The sequence below is a fragment of the Toxotes jaculatrix genome, chromosome 19 (genome assembly GCF_017976425.1).
Source record: "Toxotes jaculatrix isolate fToxJac2 chromosome 19, fToxJac2.pri, whole genome shotgun sequence".
NCBI classification, from domain to species: Eukaryota; Metazoa; Chordata; class Actinopteri; family Toxotidae; genus Toxotes; species Toxotes jaculatrix.
In genome coordinates this window covers 20,189,983-20,205,944 of record NC_054412.1, presented here as the reverse complement: position 1 = coordinate 20,205,944, position 15,962 = coordinate 20,189,983, and the positions used below count along the sequence as shown (strand labels likewise).

Genomic DNA, 15,962 nt, shown 5'->3' with positions numbered 1-15,962 from the left:
AAGAACGTCAACGGTCCTGTCGCTGGGCCACAGTCACGTGAGTGGAAATGGTCGGTGGCACATGGCTCTTTATAGCAGAAACAGCTTTTTTAACTGTCAGGTTTTAATTTTATATTCCTTGATATTGGCCAATAAACCGAGCTATGATTCATAATTAGGACATTTGTAGTGAGTGAGGTTTTATTGCCTTGGGTATAAAACCGCGAGTGGAGTTGTGCATGAATCTTCTGCGTTATCTTAGATTTTCTATGGAAAGGTATACGTGCAGTTTATTTCTGACATTCATTAAGTAAATAAGATTTTGGTCAAGGTCTCGCTCTTCCGCGTCATTCTTAAGGTATGCGACTTTAATACGCAGAGTGAGCCTCTTTCCGCAATAGACGATCTTCGCGAACCTCCATCAGCCATACATTCGCTGTTGACATATGGAGGGGTATCACAGGTGCTGCAGTGGCGGTCCGCTGTCATCCTCTCAACCGGCTCGCTGTTTTAAAGATGACTGACTTCATTTTAACGTTTTAGCCCCGTGAAAACCTTCGAACGGGAAGCACCGAAACGGGAGGAGGCCGATTAAAGCGGTATCTGTTTTGCGCCGGTGTTTACACGGCCGTAAAAACAGGGTCTGACGCCGCAGCATCGTCGTAGTAACCACCTGACACAAGGTATGTCCGCCGCACGCGACACCGTCGTGAAAAAGAAGCACGTTCGATTTGCCAGCATGGAGGAGGACGACGATAACGACGACCAGGAGGAGGACACCCTGTTTGACAAGAGGAAGGACACCGGTCGCGGGCTAAAGAGTGCGCTAAAGGCGGTCAAGAGGACCACCAAACCGGGATGCGACGAGCGGGTGGAAGTGGTCGGCGGAGGAAGGGGCGGATATGGAACGTGCGGCCGCTGGATTATCACCCTCGCGCTCTGTGCATCTTTCCTGGGCTTGGTAAATTTGGGAGCGAATGAGGGAAATGTTAGCTAAAACCTGTGTGGTTTTACGGGGGGTGGTTGCGTGGTGTGGAATGTGTGTGTGTGTGTGTGTTTCCTCAGGCCTGCTTTTCATTGAATACAGTTTGTGTAGAGATTAAGTTAGAATATTCAGGCAAACGTTAGCTCGCTGAGGTTATTCTGCTGCTATCGGTTAGCATAGCATACACCTCATTAAGGGACAGGAAGCAGAGCGTGAGTTAGTCTGCAGACCTTTAATACATAAATGGCACAGTCCAGAGTTTAGTCAAAGTATACAGTTCAATTTCATCCTCCATCTTTTTTTTTTTTTGATTGACCCCTCACTGTTTCATGAGCAGCATATAGATAGATAGATAGATGGATAGATGGATGGATGTAGGGGCTGCTATTGCTCCAGGAGAGTCAAGTTATCAGTTAACAGTAGACCTGTTGTAATGTGTGAGTGCAGACTGGTTTTACATAGTGGTAAAACTTGCTCCTCGAGCACCTTTACCCTAGTCAGATTACTGAAATCCATCAGCATACATCACACAGAGTGTCTGCTTACTTTGTTCCAGTTTCTCTCTCGTCACTATTAGTCTTTTCAGAAAGTTTCAGGAACTTCCTTTACATTTACAACAAAGTTTAACACACGTTCTACTGGTAATAAGTGCCTCAGAGTTTCCTTGTAGATTAATCTCACTCCACTGACCTTGAGTGAGAACACAGAGAGAATGGACCGATGCCAGTTTCTCTGTGAACATTAACCTCGATTTAGCTTTTAATGGACGGTAAAATGCTCATTTAGCATTTTTGATGTAGCATTCAGGGCACTGTCTCCCATTCTGTTACACATAGAAGGTGAAACGGGGATAGACAGGATGATTAATATGCAGCCTCAAAAATCTGCTCTGCGTGGATAAATAACTCCTGTGGACTGAACCTGACAAGATAAATTCTTTTTCAAAGGTTAGATTTTAAATCCCTGACAGAGATTTTACCCTCTTGCAATCATTTTCTTCTTGTTTTTCTAGGGGATGAGCATCTCAGTTCTCGGCCCCACGTTCGAGGACCTGGCTGTGAACGTGAACAAGAACATCAGCAACATCTCCTACATCTTCGTCGGCCGCTCTGCGGGATACATCGGAGGATCCCTGATAGGCGGCATTCTCTTCGACTGCATGAACCCCCACCTCCTGCTCGGTAACTCTTCCTTCAAATGTATTTTTTGGATGTTTTTTTTTTTTTTTTTTTTTTTTTTTTTAATATTGTCCTGAATTCTGTCTCTGATTCTCTCTCGTTCCAGGTTTTTCGATGCTGGTCACAGCATTTGGAATGTGTGCTATCCCTTTCTGTAAGCAGGCTCTGCTTCTCACCGGGCTCATGTCCAGCATTGGGATGTCTATGGGTGTTCTGGATACAGGTAAGACAACACTTGATGACACGAGCAGATAGTACAAGGTTTGCGTGCCCTGTTAGACAGCAGATAGCTAGTGGTTGAATATTAGCCTGGTAAAGGAAGATGCTGCTCACACAGTTCACCCTCACAGGAGCTTTCACTGACTTTGCTGTTTTCTGGCAGAGGTCTGTTTGATCGATGTGTTCTGAACTTTCCCCCTTTAGCTAACAGGATCACCCAGGTAACCAAGCTTTGATGGGAAATGAGCCATTGTCAACAAAATGTGTTTCACATGTGCTTGTCCCTGTGGTTAGTTTGGTCATAGAGGGAGAAGCAGCAGTACTGGGCTGCTTAAAGGTGGAGTAACAGAAGTGTTCAGACCATGATCAAGTCTTCCTGTGCTGGTCTGCACAAGCTTTGCTCACCTGGATTTGGGCAGTTGGTGCTGTGCATCCTGTCAGACCCTCTTAGGTTTCTCAGAGTGGCTTCCATCTGTCCTCTCTACTGTCAGGGGCCTGAGTGATGGAGTCCTGCTGAGACGCTCGTCCCTCTGGCAGGTTCTCTGCGGAGGACTTCTGAAGCTCTGTTAAAGTCTGGTGACCTTTGGGTCGCTGGACTTTGTGGTTTGGTCAGTGTGAACTGTGGGACCTTATACTCACTGTTGTGTGCCTTTATTCTGATAGGACAGTTGGAGACAGACAGGACATGAGCAGAGAGAGAGAGAGAGAGAGAGAGAGAGAGAGAGAGAGAGAGAGAGAGAGAGAGAGAGAGAGAGAGAGAGAGAGGAGAATGACACTCCATAGAGAGTGCTGGAGGGTGTCCAGTTAATTCAGTTTGCCACTGGTGAACTTTAGTCAGATTCTGGACACACCTCAGGGACTAACTGAAGCAAACAGGATCCACAGTGTGGAGTGTCACAGCAGAGAGTCTGAATACTCTAGTCTCTAAAATTAGCACCCACCACTGACCACCCACCAACTGCCAGCAAAAATCTAAAGTTGCTTTAGCTCTGTCATGTGTCGTGTCAGTTTCAGCTGACGTACAGACATTCTCACATTATCCTGAAGAACTTTTTTTGATACACTTGGGAATTCATTTTCCCCTCAATGATTGCAAGCTGTCACTCAGCCCATAGCTTGGGGTCATTTTGACTGGTCGCCCACTTCTTGGTAGAGTAGCCACAGTCCCAAAGTGTCACCATTTGTAGATCGTTTGCCTTACTGTAAGACTGGTGAATTTCTAAAGTCCTTGAAATCACTTTGTAACCCTTTCTAGCTTTATGTAAATCAACAGTTCTAGTAGCTCTAGTCCACACCTGCAAACTCATTTCTTAACAAGACTCCAGGTATGCTAACACCTGACTCCAATTAGCTTTTTTTTGAGATCATTAACTCGATAAGGCCTTACTTATCGATCAGATCACAGTTTATGACAAATTAATGCAGAAAACCATGAAATTCCAAAAAGTTCACTTACTTTTTCTTGCCACTGTAAGCTGACTGTCTTGGTTTGACCCTCACTGTCCACCGTCAGCTGTAGGTCCACACATGTGACATGATGATGCAGTTTTTGGTGCCAGTAGACACTTGTTACAGCAGCTTCTGAAATTTCCATCTCTACAGTTCCCTCTGTAGTTAACTGATGATCGGGGGAGACAGGAAGTGTGATGTCAGTGCAGGACGCAGCACGTTAACAATGGTTTGTTTAATCATCCGTGTTTTCCTCTCTCTCAGGTGGTAACGTGCTCATACTGAACACATGGGGTGAGCAGGCGGGCCCTCACATGCAGGCACTGCATTTCAGCTTCGCGGCTGGGGCCTTCGCGTCACCCATCATCGCCAAGCTCCTGTTTGGACCTGATGGGAACGGCAGCACGGGAACCGCACCCACCAACTCCACGCCTCCTGCCACCGCAGAGCCAGTCACCAAAGCCCCGGACATTCACACGATGATCCGTTATGTCCACAGCAGGACCAGCACCCTCAAGTCCATGTGGGCCTACATTGTGATTGGTTCCTTTGTCTTTCTCATCTCCTTCGTCTTCTTCGTCCTCTACACTCGCAGCAGCACGTCACGCGACAAAGCTCGCGCGTCCTCCGGAAAGCCTCTGGTGGCCAAACATCACGTGGCTCTCATCATCCTGCTCTTCTTCTTCTTCTTTGCCTATGTAGGCGCTGAGGTGGCATACGGCTCCTTCATTTTCACCTTTGCCAAGGACTACGCACACATGCATCAGTCCCAGGCTGCCGGGCTGAACTCTCTGTTCTGGGCAGCGTTTGCCGCCTGTCGGGGGTTGGCCATCTTCTTTGCGGCCTGCGTGTACCCGGCCACCCTGATCCTGCTCAGCCTGGTGGGCTCCACTGTCGCCTCTCTGCTGCTCTGCCTCTTCAGCAAGGAGAGGGCGGCTTTGTGGCTTTGCACTGGTCTCTATGGAGCATCCATGGCCACCACCTTCCCCAGCGGGATCTCCTGGGTGGAGCAGTACACCACAGTGACGGCAAACATGGCGGCCGTCTTCGTGGTGGGTGCAGCGCTGGGTGAGATGGTGCTGCCTGCCCTTGTGGGCCTCCTGATGGGGAAGTTCCAGGATCACCCGGTGCTCATGTACCTGTCGCTCATCACGGCTACCTTCACCTCCATCCTCTTCCCCGTCATGTACAAACTGGCCTCCGCCCCCAACAGCCAGAGCAGGAAGCCCCGCGCCAGGGGCCGACCCGAAGCTGACGACAGCGAATTCCGCCAGGCGCTGCTGGACTCAGGAGCCAATGACGAAGAGGAGGAGGAGGAGGAGGAGGAGGAGCTGGACAACGAGGCTGATCAGTGGAACGACGCAGACTTTGAAGTCATTGAGATGGATGACACAGCAAGTCTGGTTAGTTCACCCAGTAAGGCTTCCTCTCCCCCTGATGTCACCGGTCTGACAGGAAGCTCTGCTGTTGCTATCTCCCAGGTGACGGAGCCTCCAGGTGGAGCCTCTTTCTCAGACACCATCTCTCCGGTTGGAGACTCCCCCAGACGCAAACTGCTGCTCTCTCTCGACAGAGAGAAGAGGGACTGAACCCCACCCCACCCCCTCCCCCACCGCCCTCCCCTCCTGTGACTCCCAAGTGCTGTTGATCTCCCACGTAACACTAGAAGAGCCATGCCTCAGCGCGTCTGTTCCCACCTGTTGTTCGGAACCTGAAATCCTGAATCATGCAGCTTAAAAAAAAAATTGTGGTTTGCACAAAGATTCATCAGCAGCTTCTGAAGCTTTCAGATGCCTGCTGAATGACGGAGGTTTGAACTCTACACAAGATTGTTTTAACTCAAAAGGATTCTGTGTCGGCTCTGCTTCCCTCCACCGCGAGGTCAAAGTCAGGTAGAACAGAAGCCTTAGGAATTCAGTGCCTTGCTTAAGGACGCATTAAGCAGAGTGAATGAGGTGAACCGGGGGATGCTCGCCCTCTTCATCATCATCATCATCACCACCACACCATCCTGCTGCCAAACACTCCTGTTTTAAAATGGAATTTAATTTTGCACTGTTGCAGTGAATGTGTGTGGCGACAGTAGTTGTGTAAGATTTGAATGAAGTAAGTTTTCTGTTGCACTTTTGTAAAGTTCCGATTTTTTGACTTTGAGGTTTGTTTTTGTTGTGTGCTGTAATGTGTCATGTGACTTGTGGTTCTTTAAATCACGTGTTGTGATTTTTTTTTTTTAAGTTAAAAAAAAAAAAAAAAAACCATAAATCAGTGAAAGGTGTTTAAATACATTGACTTTTTATTATATCAATCTCAAACCTCCACCCACAGCAATGTCCATTAAAAACAAAAAAACAAAACAAAACAAAAAAACACACCTCCTTCAATATTGTTTTTTTACATTTATACAAATACACAGGTCCTGTGTACAGCTGTACACATACAGATGTGCACACATACAGATGTGTACAGCTGTACTGGGAGTTGAAGATCAGATCTTGATGTAGTTTGATCTTTGTTTGTTTTTGTTTTTTTTGAATTTTGCTTTGCACAGAAAATCGGAAACGTTACACAAAACCATATATGCACAAGGAAATAATAGACTCTTCATGACATAAATTATCAAAATACAGTATTGCAACAGTCCCAGATTTGTTTAAAAAAAAAAAAAAAAAAAATGAACTGGTTTCCAGTTTCCCACGCTCTGTAGACGGAGCGTGAAGTGTCCCATCTGCCAAAAATGGACATCAATACAATCAAGGTGAATGGGAAACGAAACATGGCGTTAAAACACAGATTTGACTGCATTCATGGCCGGAGCTTCAGTTTCTCTGATGCTAATGCACGGTCAGATATTATAGATGGAGCTATACAGGAAGTATTTACACGACTGCAGCTGTCATATAAAAATGAAGTCGATCAGTGGTTTGAATGTAGGTTGGCTTGAGATCTGTAAGGAGTTCCTTAAAAAAAATAAAACAACGATAACCTCAAACTGCTACAGCGCAAACAAGACACAACAAGTCATCCTTGATTGGACTGCACTTAGTTCCATGACAGGCAAGTCTGTGAGCTGCATCACCGAAGACACCAGCTTCACCCAGCCCATAGCAGCTAATGGAGAATGGCAGCAAACAAGCATGAGAACAAACACAAGCCCTAAAGGGTGAGGGTGGGAGTTGGGGGGGGAGTCCCCACACCGCCTTCCCCACAAAGAGGCTCAAACCAGACTGTCTGCACATGCAGAGAAATACTTGTATAACAAATAACAGTTACAAGACAGAATGAAAACCCAACAGGGTTCAAATCCAAGCACCATTTCAACTATTACAACCCAACGGACAATCGAACACTGAGATGAGGGGTGAGTAGGGTGAGGGGGGTGAGAGGGGTGAGGGGCAATTAGCACCAAATGAGCAGGGAGCGCCGCCGTTCGGGAGCCAATTCAGAACTGCTCCAGCAGCTGTCGGAGGTAGGGGGCCTTGGAGAGCTGTCTGTTGACCCGAGACAGCTTGTAAAGGACAGGACAGTCCAGGGACACACAGGGGACCTGCCGCTCTGCACAGCCGCTACAGTTCCTACAGATCTGGAGGGGAAAAACACACTCACATAAACACAGTGAGGGAGATTGGTATTAAATGGTTTCTTATCTTTTATCTACAGAGTGAAATCACAGCTCTGCAGGTGCTTTATCTATACGACTGTCAAACAGCCCACAGACCAGGTCAAAGGTCTGTATCAAGGAGGACTTCAAAACATTTGCTGTCTCATGGATTGAGGAAGTGTTTGGGGGACAGGGACAGTTAACAGTTCTGCAGACCGGGGTCCCAATCCTCTGTCTGTCCTCAGAGAACGGCTGCTGACGTGGCCTTTACTGTCTGACCTAAGAACAGTGGAGACTCCACGACGCAATTAAGACAGAGGATGTGGTTCAGTGAGGGAGGAGGATTTTAAGAATGTTTCAATAATTATTTCGTCTGGAGGTAATTCAGAAAACCAAATCTGATACCCCCCTCCACCCCCCCGAGTCCCCCCCCGGCTCCAGCCTCTCACCTTCAGCAGCTGGTCTTGCTGACTCTCCCACTGTCTTATGTCCTGGTAGAGCGTCACGGCGACTCGCTGTGGGTCGGCGCGACACCGAGAGCACACGCCCAGCTGGGTCAGCTCATCACACACGGGGCAGTGAAGCGAGGTGAAGTACTGAGAAATGGTTCCCTTCCTCCCCACTTCCTCTCCACCCACCCCCGAGGGGCCGGACGCTTTCTGGATCTGCGGGAGAGACGAGGGGATGGACGTTAAAAAAACAAAAAGCATAATACAACTGATACTTTACTTCCTCTACTCTGTCCTGTCAGACGTGTTATTTCATGGACTGATGGAGGACAGTGTCATGATTGACCGTTACAGCTGCAGCAACACGTAACGGAGACAGTGATGTGGACACACAGGCTCACATACATGAACTGAACTACAATGAATCGGTGTCTCAGCTCAGCTGGTGGCTCTGCCTCAGCTCCACCAGCAGATGGCATGTGAGCTCCGTCAGAGCGGAACCTGAGCTCAGTGCTGACACAGAGACCGAAGCTGCAGTTTGACGAGTCTCGTTCGAGCCTCAGCGGGAAGCAGAGAGATTTTCTCCTCATCCTTTGTTCTCTCTCCACTGCATGAAAAAAAAAAACCCCTCTGACAGTCTGCTTTTATTTTGACAGGAGAGGAAGCAAACTGCAACATGTTCTCTGTCGCTTCATCAGCAGGACGATCAGTTAATTATTCATCAGATAGAAAAGTTAAATCATCACAAATTTATTCTCCAAACTCAGCCTCATTCCAACCTGTCAGCATCTTCTTTTATTTTGAAGGTTTTCATGTGGTTATTGAAGTGAATGATTATCAGCACTGATCTGCTCTGCCTCTAAACTGAAGGGTTAAGATAAAAAACAATCACTTCCTGCTCTCACCCTGGGCAGCTCTTGGTACCAGCTGAACACGTCCACCCCGATCAGCTGGAACATGCGGCCCAGCGGCGGCAGGATCTGCTTGGTGATGTAGTAGGAGCTGTTGAGGCGGAGGCTGGGGTCCTGCAGGACCTCTGTGGGCCGGCGCACCAGCTGGATGAGGGGCACGCCGGGCGTTCCGTACACGACCACGTAGGGCACGCGCTCCCCGACGCGTGGCTCCAGCCGGCGGTCGTACGCCATCATGCGCCTGAGAGACGGACCCGAAACACAAAACTAATGAAAATGAACGTGTTCAGAACTGTTTGGTTTCAAAACTGGAGAAGAAAATATTCTACATTTTACTGTAAATGACTCAAATAACGAATATTTTATAATAATAAACACAGAAACGCCAAGAATCAACACGTCGGGTTCTTTGTGCAGCTGAACTGATGAACACACCAGATAAACTGAGCTGCAGCTCATGAATGAGGCTGAATGTTTCCCTCTGCCTCTGAAATCTGATTTTTTTTTTTCTTTTACCCATTAAGAGCCAGGTTGCCTAGCAACAGACTCAGGTACTGTACACGCAGGCGAGTGCAGTCAGACAATGAGCACTGTGGGGAAGGAGTAATTGGATTCACACAGAGTACTGTAACTGTAGTTGACAGCGTGCTCTCTCTCACTCTCCTACTCTCTGCTGCTGCTGCTCAGACACACACACACACACACCGACACACAAACACACCTGGTGAGCTCCAGTGCGGGGACGCAGGCTCCGGGCCGGTACGAGCCGCTGCCTCGGTACTCCTTGGCGAAGGTCAGGTCCTGCATGCTGGCGCGGCCGTCCAGAACCTTGAGACACTGACGCTGCACGAACTGTTTCACCTGGCTGATGTCCCGCGTCTCGAACAGCAGCTTGATGGACCGCTCCAGAATCTGCGGAGGGAGGACGAAGAGACAGGAGAGGGCCGGGAGGTGACTTCCTGTTTAAGTGACTGTTTGACTCTTGACGTGTCAGTGTCTGGACGCAGTCGCAGCCAGGGACCTTTTTCCCCCTGATCGACACGCGTGAAGAAGTTTTTGAGTAAACCAGAGCAGGAGAGAAAAACTGGCGTGGTGGCTGTGACTGGTGTAGAGCACAAACGGTGGCGGGGGGGCAGAGGAGAGGAAAATGGTTTGCTTGTTACCTTGGAAACAGCAGGGCAGCCGTCGCGGCGCACTGTCTCGATCCCTTTGGCATCAAACACGGGTTCCTTTTGGTCAAGGCTTTCATACATGTAGCCCACGTAGCGCTTCTTTGTCTGCAGCACGCAGGGCAGGTACACCTGGGATGGACACACACACATATACACACACACACACACACACACACACACACAGATCGATTAATACCTCTAAATGTGTCTACGTGTGCAGACGGAGAAAGAAAATTGGCACAGACTGAAACAAACCCAAATCAAAGGGCACAGACGTTACAGAATCTGTGCTCAGTGTGTGTGTGCGTGTGCGTGTGTGTGTCTCTGTGCGTGCAGTGGGTCCTGCAGTGAAGCATTACCTTCTCAAACTTGAGTTTGACAGGCTTGGGATTGGTTGCGGTCACTGCCTCTGCGATCTCGTTGCCGATCTTGAAGGCCTGCTCTTTGGTGGCTCCCTTCAGCAAAACAAACATGCTGCAAACAAACAAACAAAGAAACAAAAACAAAACAGAAAGCAGCTCATTACCACTGTCCGTGTACATGTCACCATGACAACAGTCACAGAAATGTGGCCGTTCTGTCAGCGTTCTTTCAGCGTGGGGTTTGACAACTATTCAGAAGCCCATTGAGATTTTATCAAACTTTTCTCATGAGCGTGTAAATAATAGTACACTGTGTTACATGGCTGTAACACTGTGAGCATAACCATCACAGACATTTGTAGCTCCATCACGTCCACTCATGGACGACACAGAGCCGAACCATGACACGTCGTAGGTGGAGTTCTTATAAACTGAAACAATCCAGGAATCAAATCCAATATGTTAGTCGCAGCTTTTTTTTTTTTTTTTTGGTACTGAGAATAAATTAGCACCTTCGAGCTAGCTGATGCTAATGACAGGAAACCCTGACAGGAAATGCTGGGAGCTCCGTGAGAACGCAGCTCAGGTGCCATCACTGAAAACAGTGACGCCTAAACCGAGCCGCCTGCAGCGTTAGCACGGGGTGAGAGACGGCAAAGTCAAAGTGTGTCAGTCGTAGCTTTAGGTTGACATTATGAGCAGGTATCACCTGAGCTCCTGCCTGATGATGGAACACTGAGATAGGACTCATGTCGTTTACCTGTCGGTGTCGCCGTACACAACACGCGCTCCCCACTTCTTCGTGTCGTTGACCAGCCTGATGGCTCTCTCCAGGGTCTCTCTGGCTTTGTGAACGATGCTGTCTCCAACCTGGACATGTCAGGGGGGGGACGAGACACCGATGAACACATTCTGCGGTTCAAGACTCACAATAAAAAAAATAAAAATAAAAAAAAAACTGGTGCTTGTGCAGAACCTTACCTCCACGCTGGGCATGCGTCCAGAGTAGTTGGCCGCGGTGTAGCCGAAGGTGACGTTGGCGATGAGCTTGAGTCCGAGCTGTCGGGCGTCGAGCAGCCTCATCAGGGCTTTGTCCTGCTTGTAGGTTTTCATGGACTGCTTCACCATGATCCTGGTGTTGAGGATTTCTTCGAGCATGCTGGGCAGGACCCCTTTACGCACTGAGGACTGGAGACGAAGAACAGATGAGTGTTTTTAAGATCTGGCTCGTATTTATCAGGCTCTGGGTCTCTGTATATAGAAATAAAACCCCACAAAAGCTGTAAGATCATGTATGTGGGATGATCACATGACATGTTTTGTTAATGTCACCCTGCAACATGCTTGTGACACAGTCATCAGCTGACGATGACTACGGGCGACATCACTCGTTGTTTCACATTTCCGGGGTCCTGGCTCTGCTCTGTGCTGATGACAGCACATGTAGCAGACACAGCAGGACAACAGACAGGAAGCAGAGCCAGGGTAGACAACTTTAGCAACATTATGCTGGTCTTTGCCAAAATCCAGCTGAAGCGGAAAAAAATAAAATAAAATAAAACCAGGTCCAGAGCAAAACCTGGTTTTCCTCTGTGCCTTTTAATAACCTCATTACACACACCAGTGCTCACTGTGCTGTGGCTGTGAGTGAGCGAGTGCGTGTGTGTGTGTGTGTGTTGTGTTACATAATGAGACTGTGGGACCAGAGCCAGCGAGTGTGGAGCAATGAGTGAGTGAATGAAGGGAATGAATGGAAGGATGCAGAGCACGCCGTGGGGTTTGGTGTGGACGTGCTCAGCATTCACAGCAGCTAATGAACCTTAAGAAATCTGCAACCGCTGGAGGACTCGCTGGAGACGTGGACTCATAACGGGGCCGAGTGGGTTTTTAGGGCACTGTCCTTGGTGATGAAATCTCATCAGGGAAGAGGGGGGGGGGGGGGGGGGGGGGTTAGAGGGTGCTGTACCTTGACGAAGGCGATGCCGTTGGGTGACACGGTGATGTCATTTCGCAGCTGGTAGAGGAGCTCAGGAGGAACCCGCAGGGAGGTGCAGCCAAACTTAAACTCATCCGGCCTGTTGACAGAGACGTGCGTGTGTGTGTGAGTATCACACTGTGACGACCATGATGACAACAAATCCAACAAATCAGCAAATTCGGATCCACATACGTCTGACTTCATGACCACAGCAGCTCTTATCTCAAACAGTGACAATGACTCATCAGTATCTGAGGCCTCATTCACATTCATCTGCTCAGAACTCTGAGAGTTAGTGTTTAATGCTTCGTCCGTCTTTAGGAGGGACAGAGACATCATCTTAACATCCTCCTTTTAAACTACGCTCTGATTGGTGGAGAAGCTTTGAGGGCTCAGCGTGCATCTACAGCCCTCATCAGCATCAGGACTACAGACGTCCTGATGCTGATGCTGACTGTCACTCAGCTGTGTGAAGTGACTGACAGAGCCTCAGAGATATAAATATAGGCTGGACACCGTGTACAGTGCTGACGAACCACAGATTAACTTAAAGGACTTCATGAATATATTTCTGGAAAATTGTGAATAAACATGCACCTCTGAAAACGTTCACAGCTAAAACTAGAGACTGAACTGAACAAAAGGAAGAAGAAAGAACATTAAAGGCAAAGAATTTAAAGTATTAAAAATGGAAAAAATAAAAAACTTTGGAATGCTTTAAATAAAATCACAGGAAGGAAGAAAAATGAAGTACAGACAACACTGAAAGCAGGGTGCTAAAACATCACTGCTGATTATGTTTCAGTTCCCTTCAGTCATATACAGAATAGATGTCTGCTCTGTGGGGTGTTAGACTGTGGAGGGAGGTAAAACTCTTTCCACTGCCTAAGGAGGAGAAGTTACTGTTTAGCGGAGCTAATAGTAGACGTGTGTATTCTTCCTGTGTTTAGAAAGATTATGGAGAGGATTATTTACAATTAACAACAATCACAGCTTGATTAACAAAATATCAACATGCACAGAGGACGAGCTGCTCCTTGGAAATTTGTGTTGATAAAATACAGCCAGTGTTTGTCTGCTAGACACTACTCTTTTTTTTTTTTTTTCTTTCTCGTGTTACATAGGAGTAGTAGCCACCATGCATGTTGGAAAGAAGTGTCCATGGCTCCTGCTGTTGCTATGCAACTACAATAATCTTGGTGGGAAAAAAAAAAAACCCATTGAAATATGTCCTAACATGCTGCGCTCTGAGCTGTGAACACCGTGCAAAGCTCTCAGTAGGTCTGCTGCCTTCAAAATAATGAGGGAACAAAGGCGGTCCCGGAAGGCGGGTGTTCGCTGTGGGTGCGTGGACCTTACGTTCCCAGGCTGTCCATGTGGCCGAGGCAGGTGGAGAAGCAGTAGTTGTACGCGATGACGATGGAGGGATAGAGCGACTGGAAGTCCAGCACGACCACCGAGTTGCTGTAGAAGCGCGACTCGGGCTCCATCACCAGCGGGATGCACTGCGGTGCCCTCTGCTGGGCTCGCTGCTGGATGCTGGGCGTCACGGGGATGTAGTTCAGAGGCTTGGCCACGCGCAGCATCATGGACTCGACGCGGTACTGAAGAGATCAGGAGAGGACACGTATGGAACAGAGAAATAAACAGTGGTTTTTGTAACAAAAAGCTGAAACCCAGTGTGCTGAGGATACCTGTGATCCTCGGGTCAGAACGTGGAGGAACTGAATCCCAAACAGCCTGGCCAGCTCGCTGGTTCTGCCGATGATGTCCAGCTGCTGGAGAAGCTGCATGGTGCCGCGCACGAGGCTCATGTAATGGTCGACCATCTTCCACCTACGGTAACAACACACGCGTCAGCATATTCATTATGAGACTGTGTTAACATACAGACATCACCAGAACATCCAGAAAGAAAGAAAAAAGAAAGAGTTGGTTGGCACACACACACACACCTGTATAAGTCGGTGTTGTGGTCAAACCAGTCGGACAGCGTGCGGGGGCTGTACAGGGGGAAGCGCTGGTGGAGCACATGGAAAGCCACGTTCTCAAAGCTGTAGTTGTTCAGCGCCACCTGGAGGAGGAGAGAATACAGACTCAGACCAATTATATCGAAGGTAGCACCTCCACGACTCTCAGGCCGTGACTCCTTTATAAATGTTAATCAAACACAGAAGTTCTCAAGCTGGTGAAAACAGCCATTTAAACCCATGTCCTGGACTGTTTCATTTGAATATATATATAATATATATGTTTAAAAAAAATCTGCTGCATAAACACTAACAGTGGTGAGAATCCTGCCTGAAAGACTAAGGCAATGAGAGAAAGTAGGTCACGAGTTTAAAAACCCACGGCTGTCAGCCATCCCCGCTGAGTCGTGATGGCTGACAGCCGTGAGTGTGAGAGGGGTTGGAAAGGTCGAGCGGGGGACACCTGCCTCGGTTTTCATCACCCGCCACAGGTTGAGGGTGATGCGTCCTATGATGTTGATCTCCGTCATGGTGTCGGCGCCGTACTCATCCCTGTCTGCAGCGAAGCGGTTCTCTTTGGAGTCGCCTGAGGACACGCACAGAGCCAGACACACAGCCAATTACAGAAGAGGAGGAGGATGAGGAGGGGGGGGGGGGGGTGTGCTGCCAGAGGTTCTCCATTCAGCTACTACACACTCTCACATTCACACACACAAACAGGACCACATGTGTTTGTACTTACACACACACACACATTCTCAGCTATAGACAGGAAAGTAGGGACTGTAGCTACCTGGTCCTTTCCCACATGTCTCTTACATTAACACTTCCAGCCCTACCTGGCACTCGTGACAGCTGCTGACACAGGTCCACTTCGAGGGCCGCGGCACGCTGGAGAAGGTAGCCCCAAGAAGACATCTGCACCTCGTATCCCAGCAGGATGTCCGGGTCAAACCTTAGCACAGAGTTCACCTTAATATCAAATCTACTAAGAATCTCTGAATCTGATATCCTGCCATCAGGACTGGACACCTGCTCTCTGCTCTGTTCTCATTCAATGAGAACATCAACTCACCTCCTCATGATAGTGATCAGCTCCTGAAACAGCATCTTCTCATCAGTGGCATATTTCACCTGCAGCCCAGAGATGCCCGACCTGACCAGCAGGGGCGCTGTTTTGTGACCTGTTGAGGGAAATTTAAATAGACCCGTCAGTCTGACTGTTAACAGGCATTGATCATGTTCGTTTGAAGCATGTATGGCAAAAATAAGTTAAGCCTCAACAACCCACAGTAACATTTAAACCTTTTTTTTAATTATGTTAAACAACCTCGGTCACAGCTTTGATAGTCTTTGTCCACCACGATGGCTCCAGTCAGCTGCGTGCCGTCCACATCTGACAGAGGAGCGTCAGAACTGAGGCAGTAGAATAAGGCACATATGGGGTCGAACTCGGGGTCAGGTTCGAGGTCACGACGGCTTCTCGCATGGAGCTCCATGCTCATCAGTGTTAGGTACTGGACCTGAGGAGGGAAGACCAAAAGGAAATATCAGTCATGCTGTAATCTTCAGATTTGGATTTCGTGGTTATGTTGTCTCATCTTTAGAAGAAGTACATCAGGTCAGGTCCATTAAATACCGGGAATACTGAGGGGAAATCCTGAAAGCCTGCATGAGGATCCACAGAGGATGGGGACTCAGGGGTAAAAATG

The 15,962-nt window shown here is 48.3% G+C and overlaps 2 protein-coding genes across 3 annotated transcripts in view; one reads left to right on the top strand and one right to left on the bottom strand.

Annotated features, from left to right (window-relative positions):
• The first annotated feature begins 394 nt into the window (after window positions 1–394).
• Window positions 395–6,139, top strand: mfsd4b (major facilitator superfamily domain containing 4B). Its single transcript, XM_041063870.1, has 4 exons — window positions 395–940; window positions 1,977–2,145; window positions 2,249–2,365; window positions 4,075–6,139. The coding sequence occupies exons 1-4, from the start codon at window positions 665–667 to the stop codon at window positions 5,397–5,399; spliced, it is 1,887 nt and encodes a 628-aa protein (XP_040919804.1). The 5' UTR covers window positions 395–664; the 3' UTR covers window positions 5,400–6,139.
• Window positions 6,140–6,208: 69 nt separating this feature from the next.
• The window catches only part of rev3l (REV3 like, DNA directed polymerase zeta catalytic subunit), a 49,976-nt gene continuing 40,222 nt past the window's right edge, over window positions 6,209–15,962 (bottom strand). For both annotated transcript variants that reach the window (XM_041063868.1, XM_041063869.1), the window contains exons 17-32: window positions 15,581–15,773; window positions 15,326–15,434; window positions 15,090–15,205; window positions 14,718–14,836; window positions 14,236–14,354; window positions 13,975–14,116; window positions 13,640–13,884; window positions 12,269–12,377; window positions 11,284–11,490; window positions 11,063–11,172; window positions 10,300–10,414; window positions 9,932–10,069; window positions 9,490–9,680; window positions 8,763–9,009; window positions 7,858–8,073; window positions 6,209–7,390 (exon numbers count right to left, since the gene is read on the bottom strand). In XM_041063868.1, coding sequence (XP_040919802.1) covers window positions 7,250–7,390; window positions 7,858–8,073; window positions 8,763–9,009; window positions 9,490–9,680; window positions 9,932–10,069; window positions 10,300–10,414; window positions 11,063–11,172; window positions 11,284–11,490; window positions 12,269–12,377; window positions 13,640–13,884; window positions 13,975–14,116; window positions 14,236–14,354; window positions 14,718–14,836; window positions 15,090–15,205; window positions 15,326–15,434; window positions 15,581–15,773 — 2,517 coding nt within the window. In that variant the 3' untranslated portion in view covers window positions 6,209–7,249. The remainder of the gene's footprint in view (window positions 7,391–7,857; window positions 8,074–8,762; window positions 9,010–9,489; window positions 9,681–9,931; window positions 10,070–10,299; window positions 10,415–11,062; window positions 11,173–11,283; window positions 11,491–12,268; window positions 12,378–13,639; window positions 13,885–13,974; window positions 14,117–14,235; window positions 14,355–14,717; window positions 14,837–15,089; window positions 15,206–15,325; window positions 15,435–15,580; window positions 15,774–15,962) is intronic.

Excerpts from the sequence above, each read along its gene's own strand:
- mfsd4b (XM_041063870.1), top strand. The coding sequence starts at position 665 with ATGTCCGCCGCACGCGACACCGTCGTGAAAAAGAAGCACGTTCGATTT. Across the intron at positions 2,146-2,248 it reads GAACCCCCACCTCCTGCTCG|GTTTTTCGATGCTGGTCACA; the intron begins GTAACTCTTCCT and ends CTCTCGTTCCAG. Across the intron at positions 2,366-4,074 it reads TATGGGTGTTCTGGATACAG|GTGGTAACGTGCTCATACTG; the intron begins GTAAGACAACAC and ends CCTCTCTCTCAG.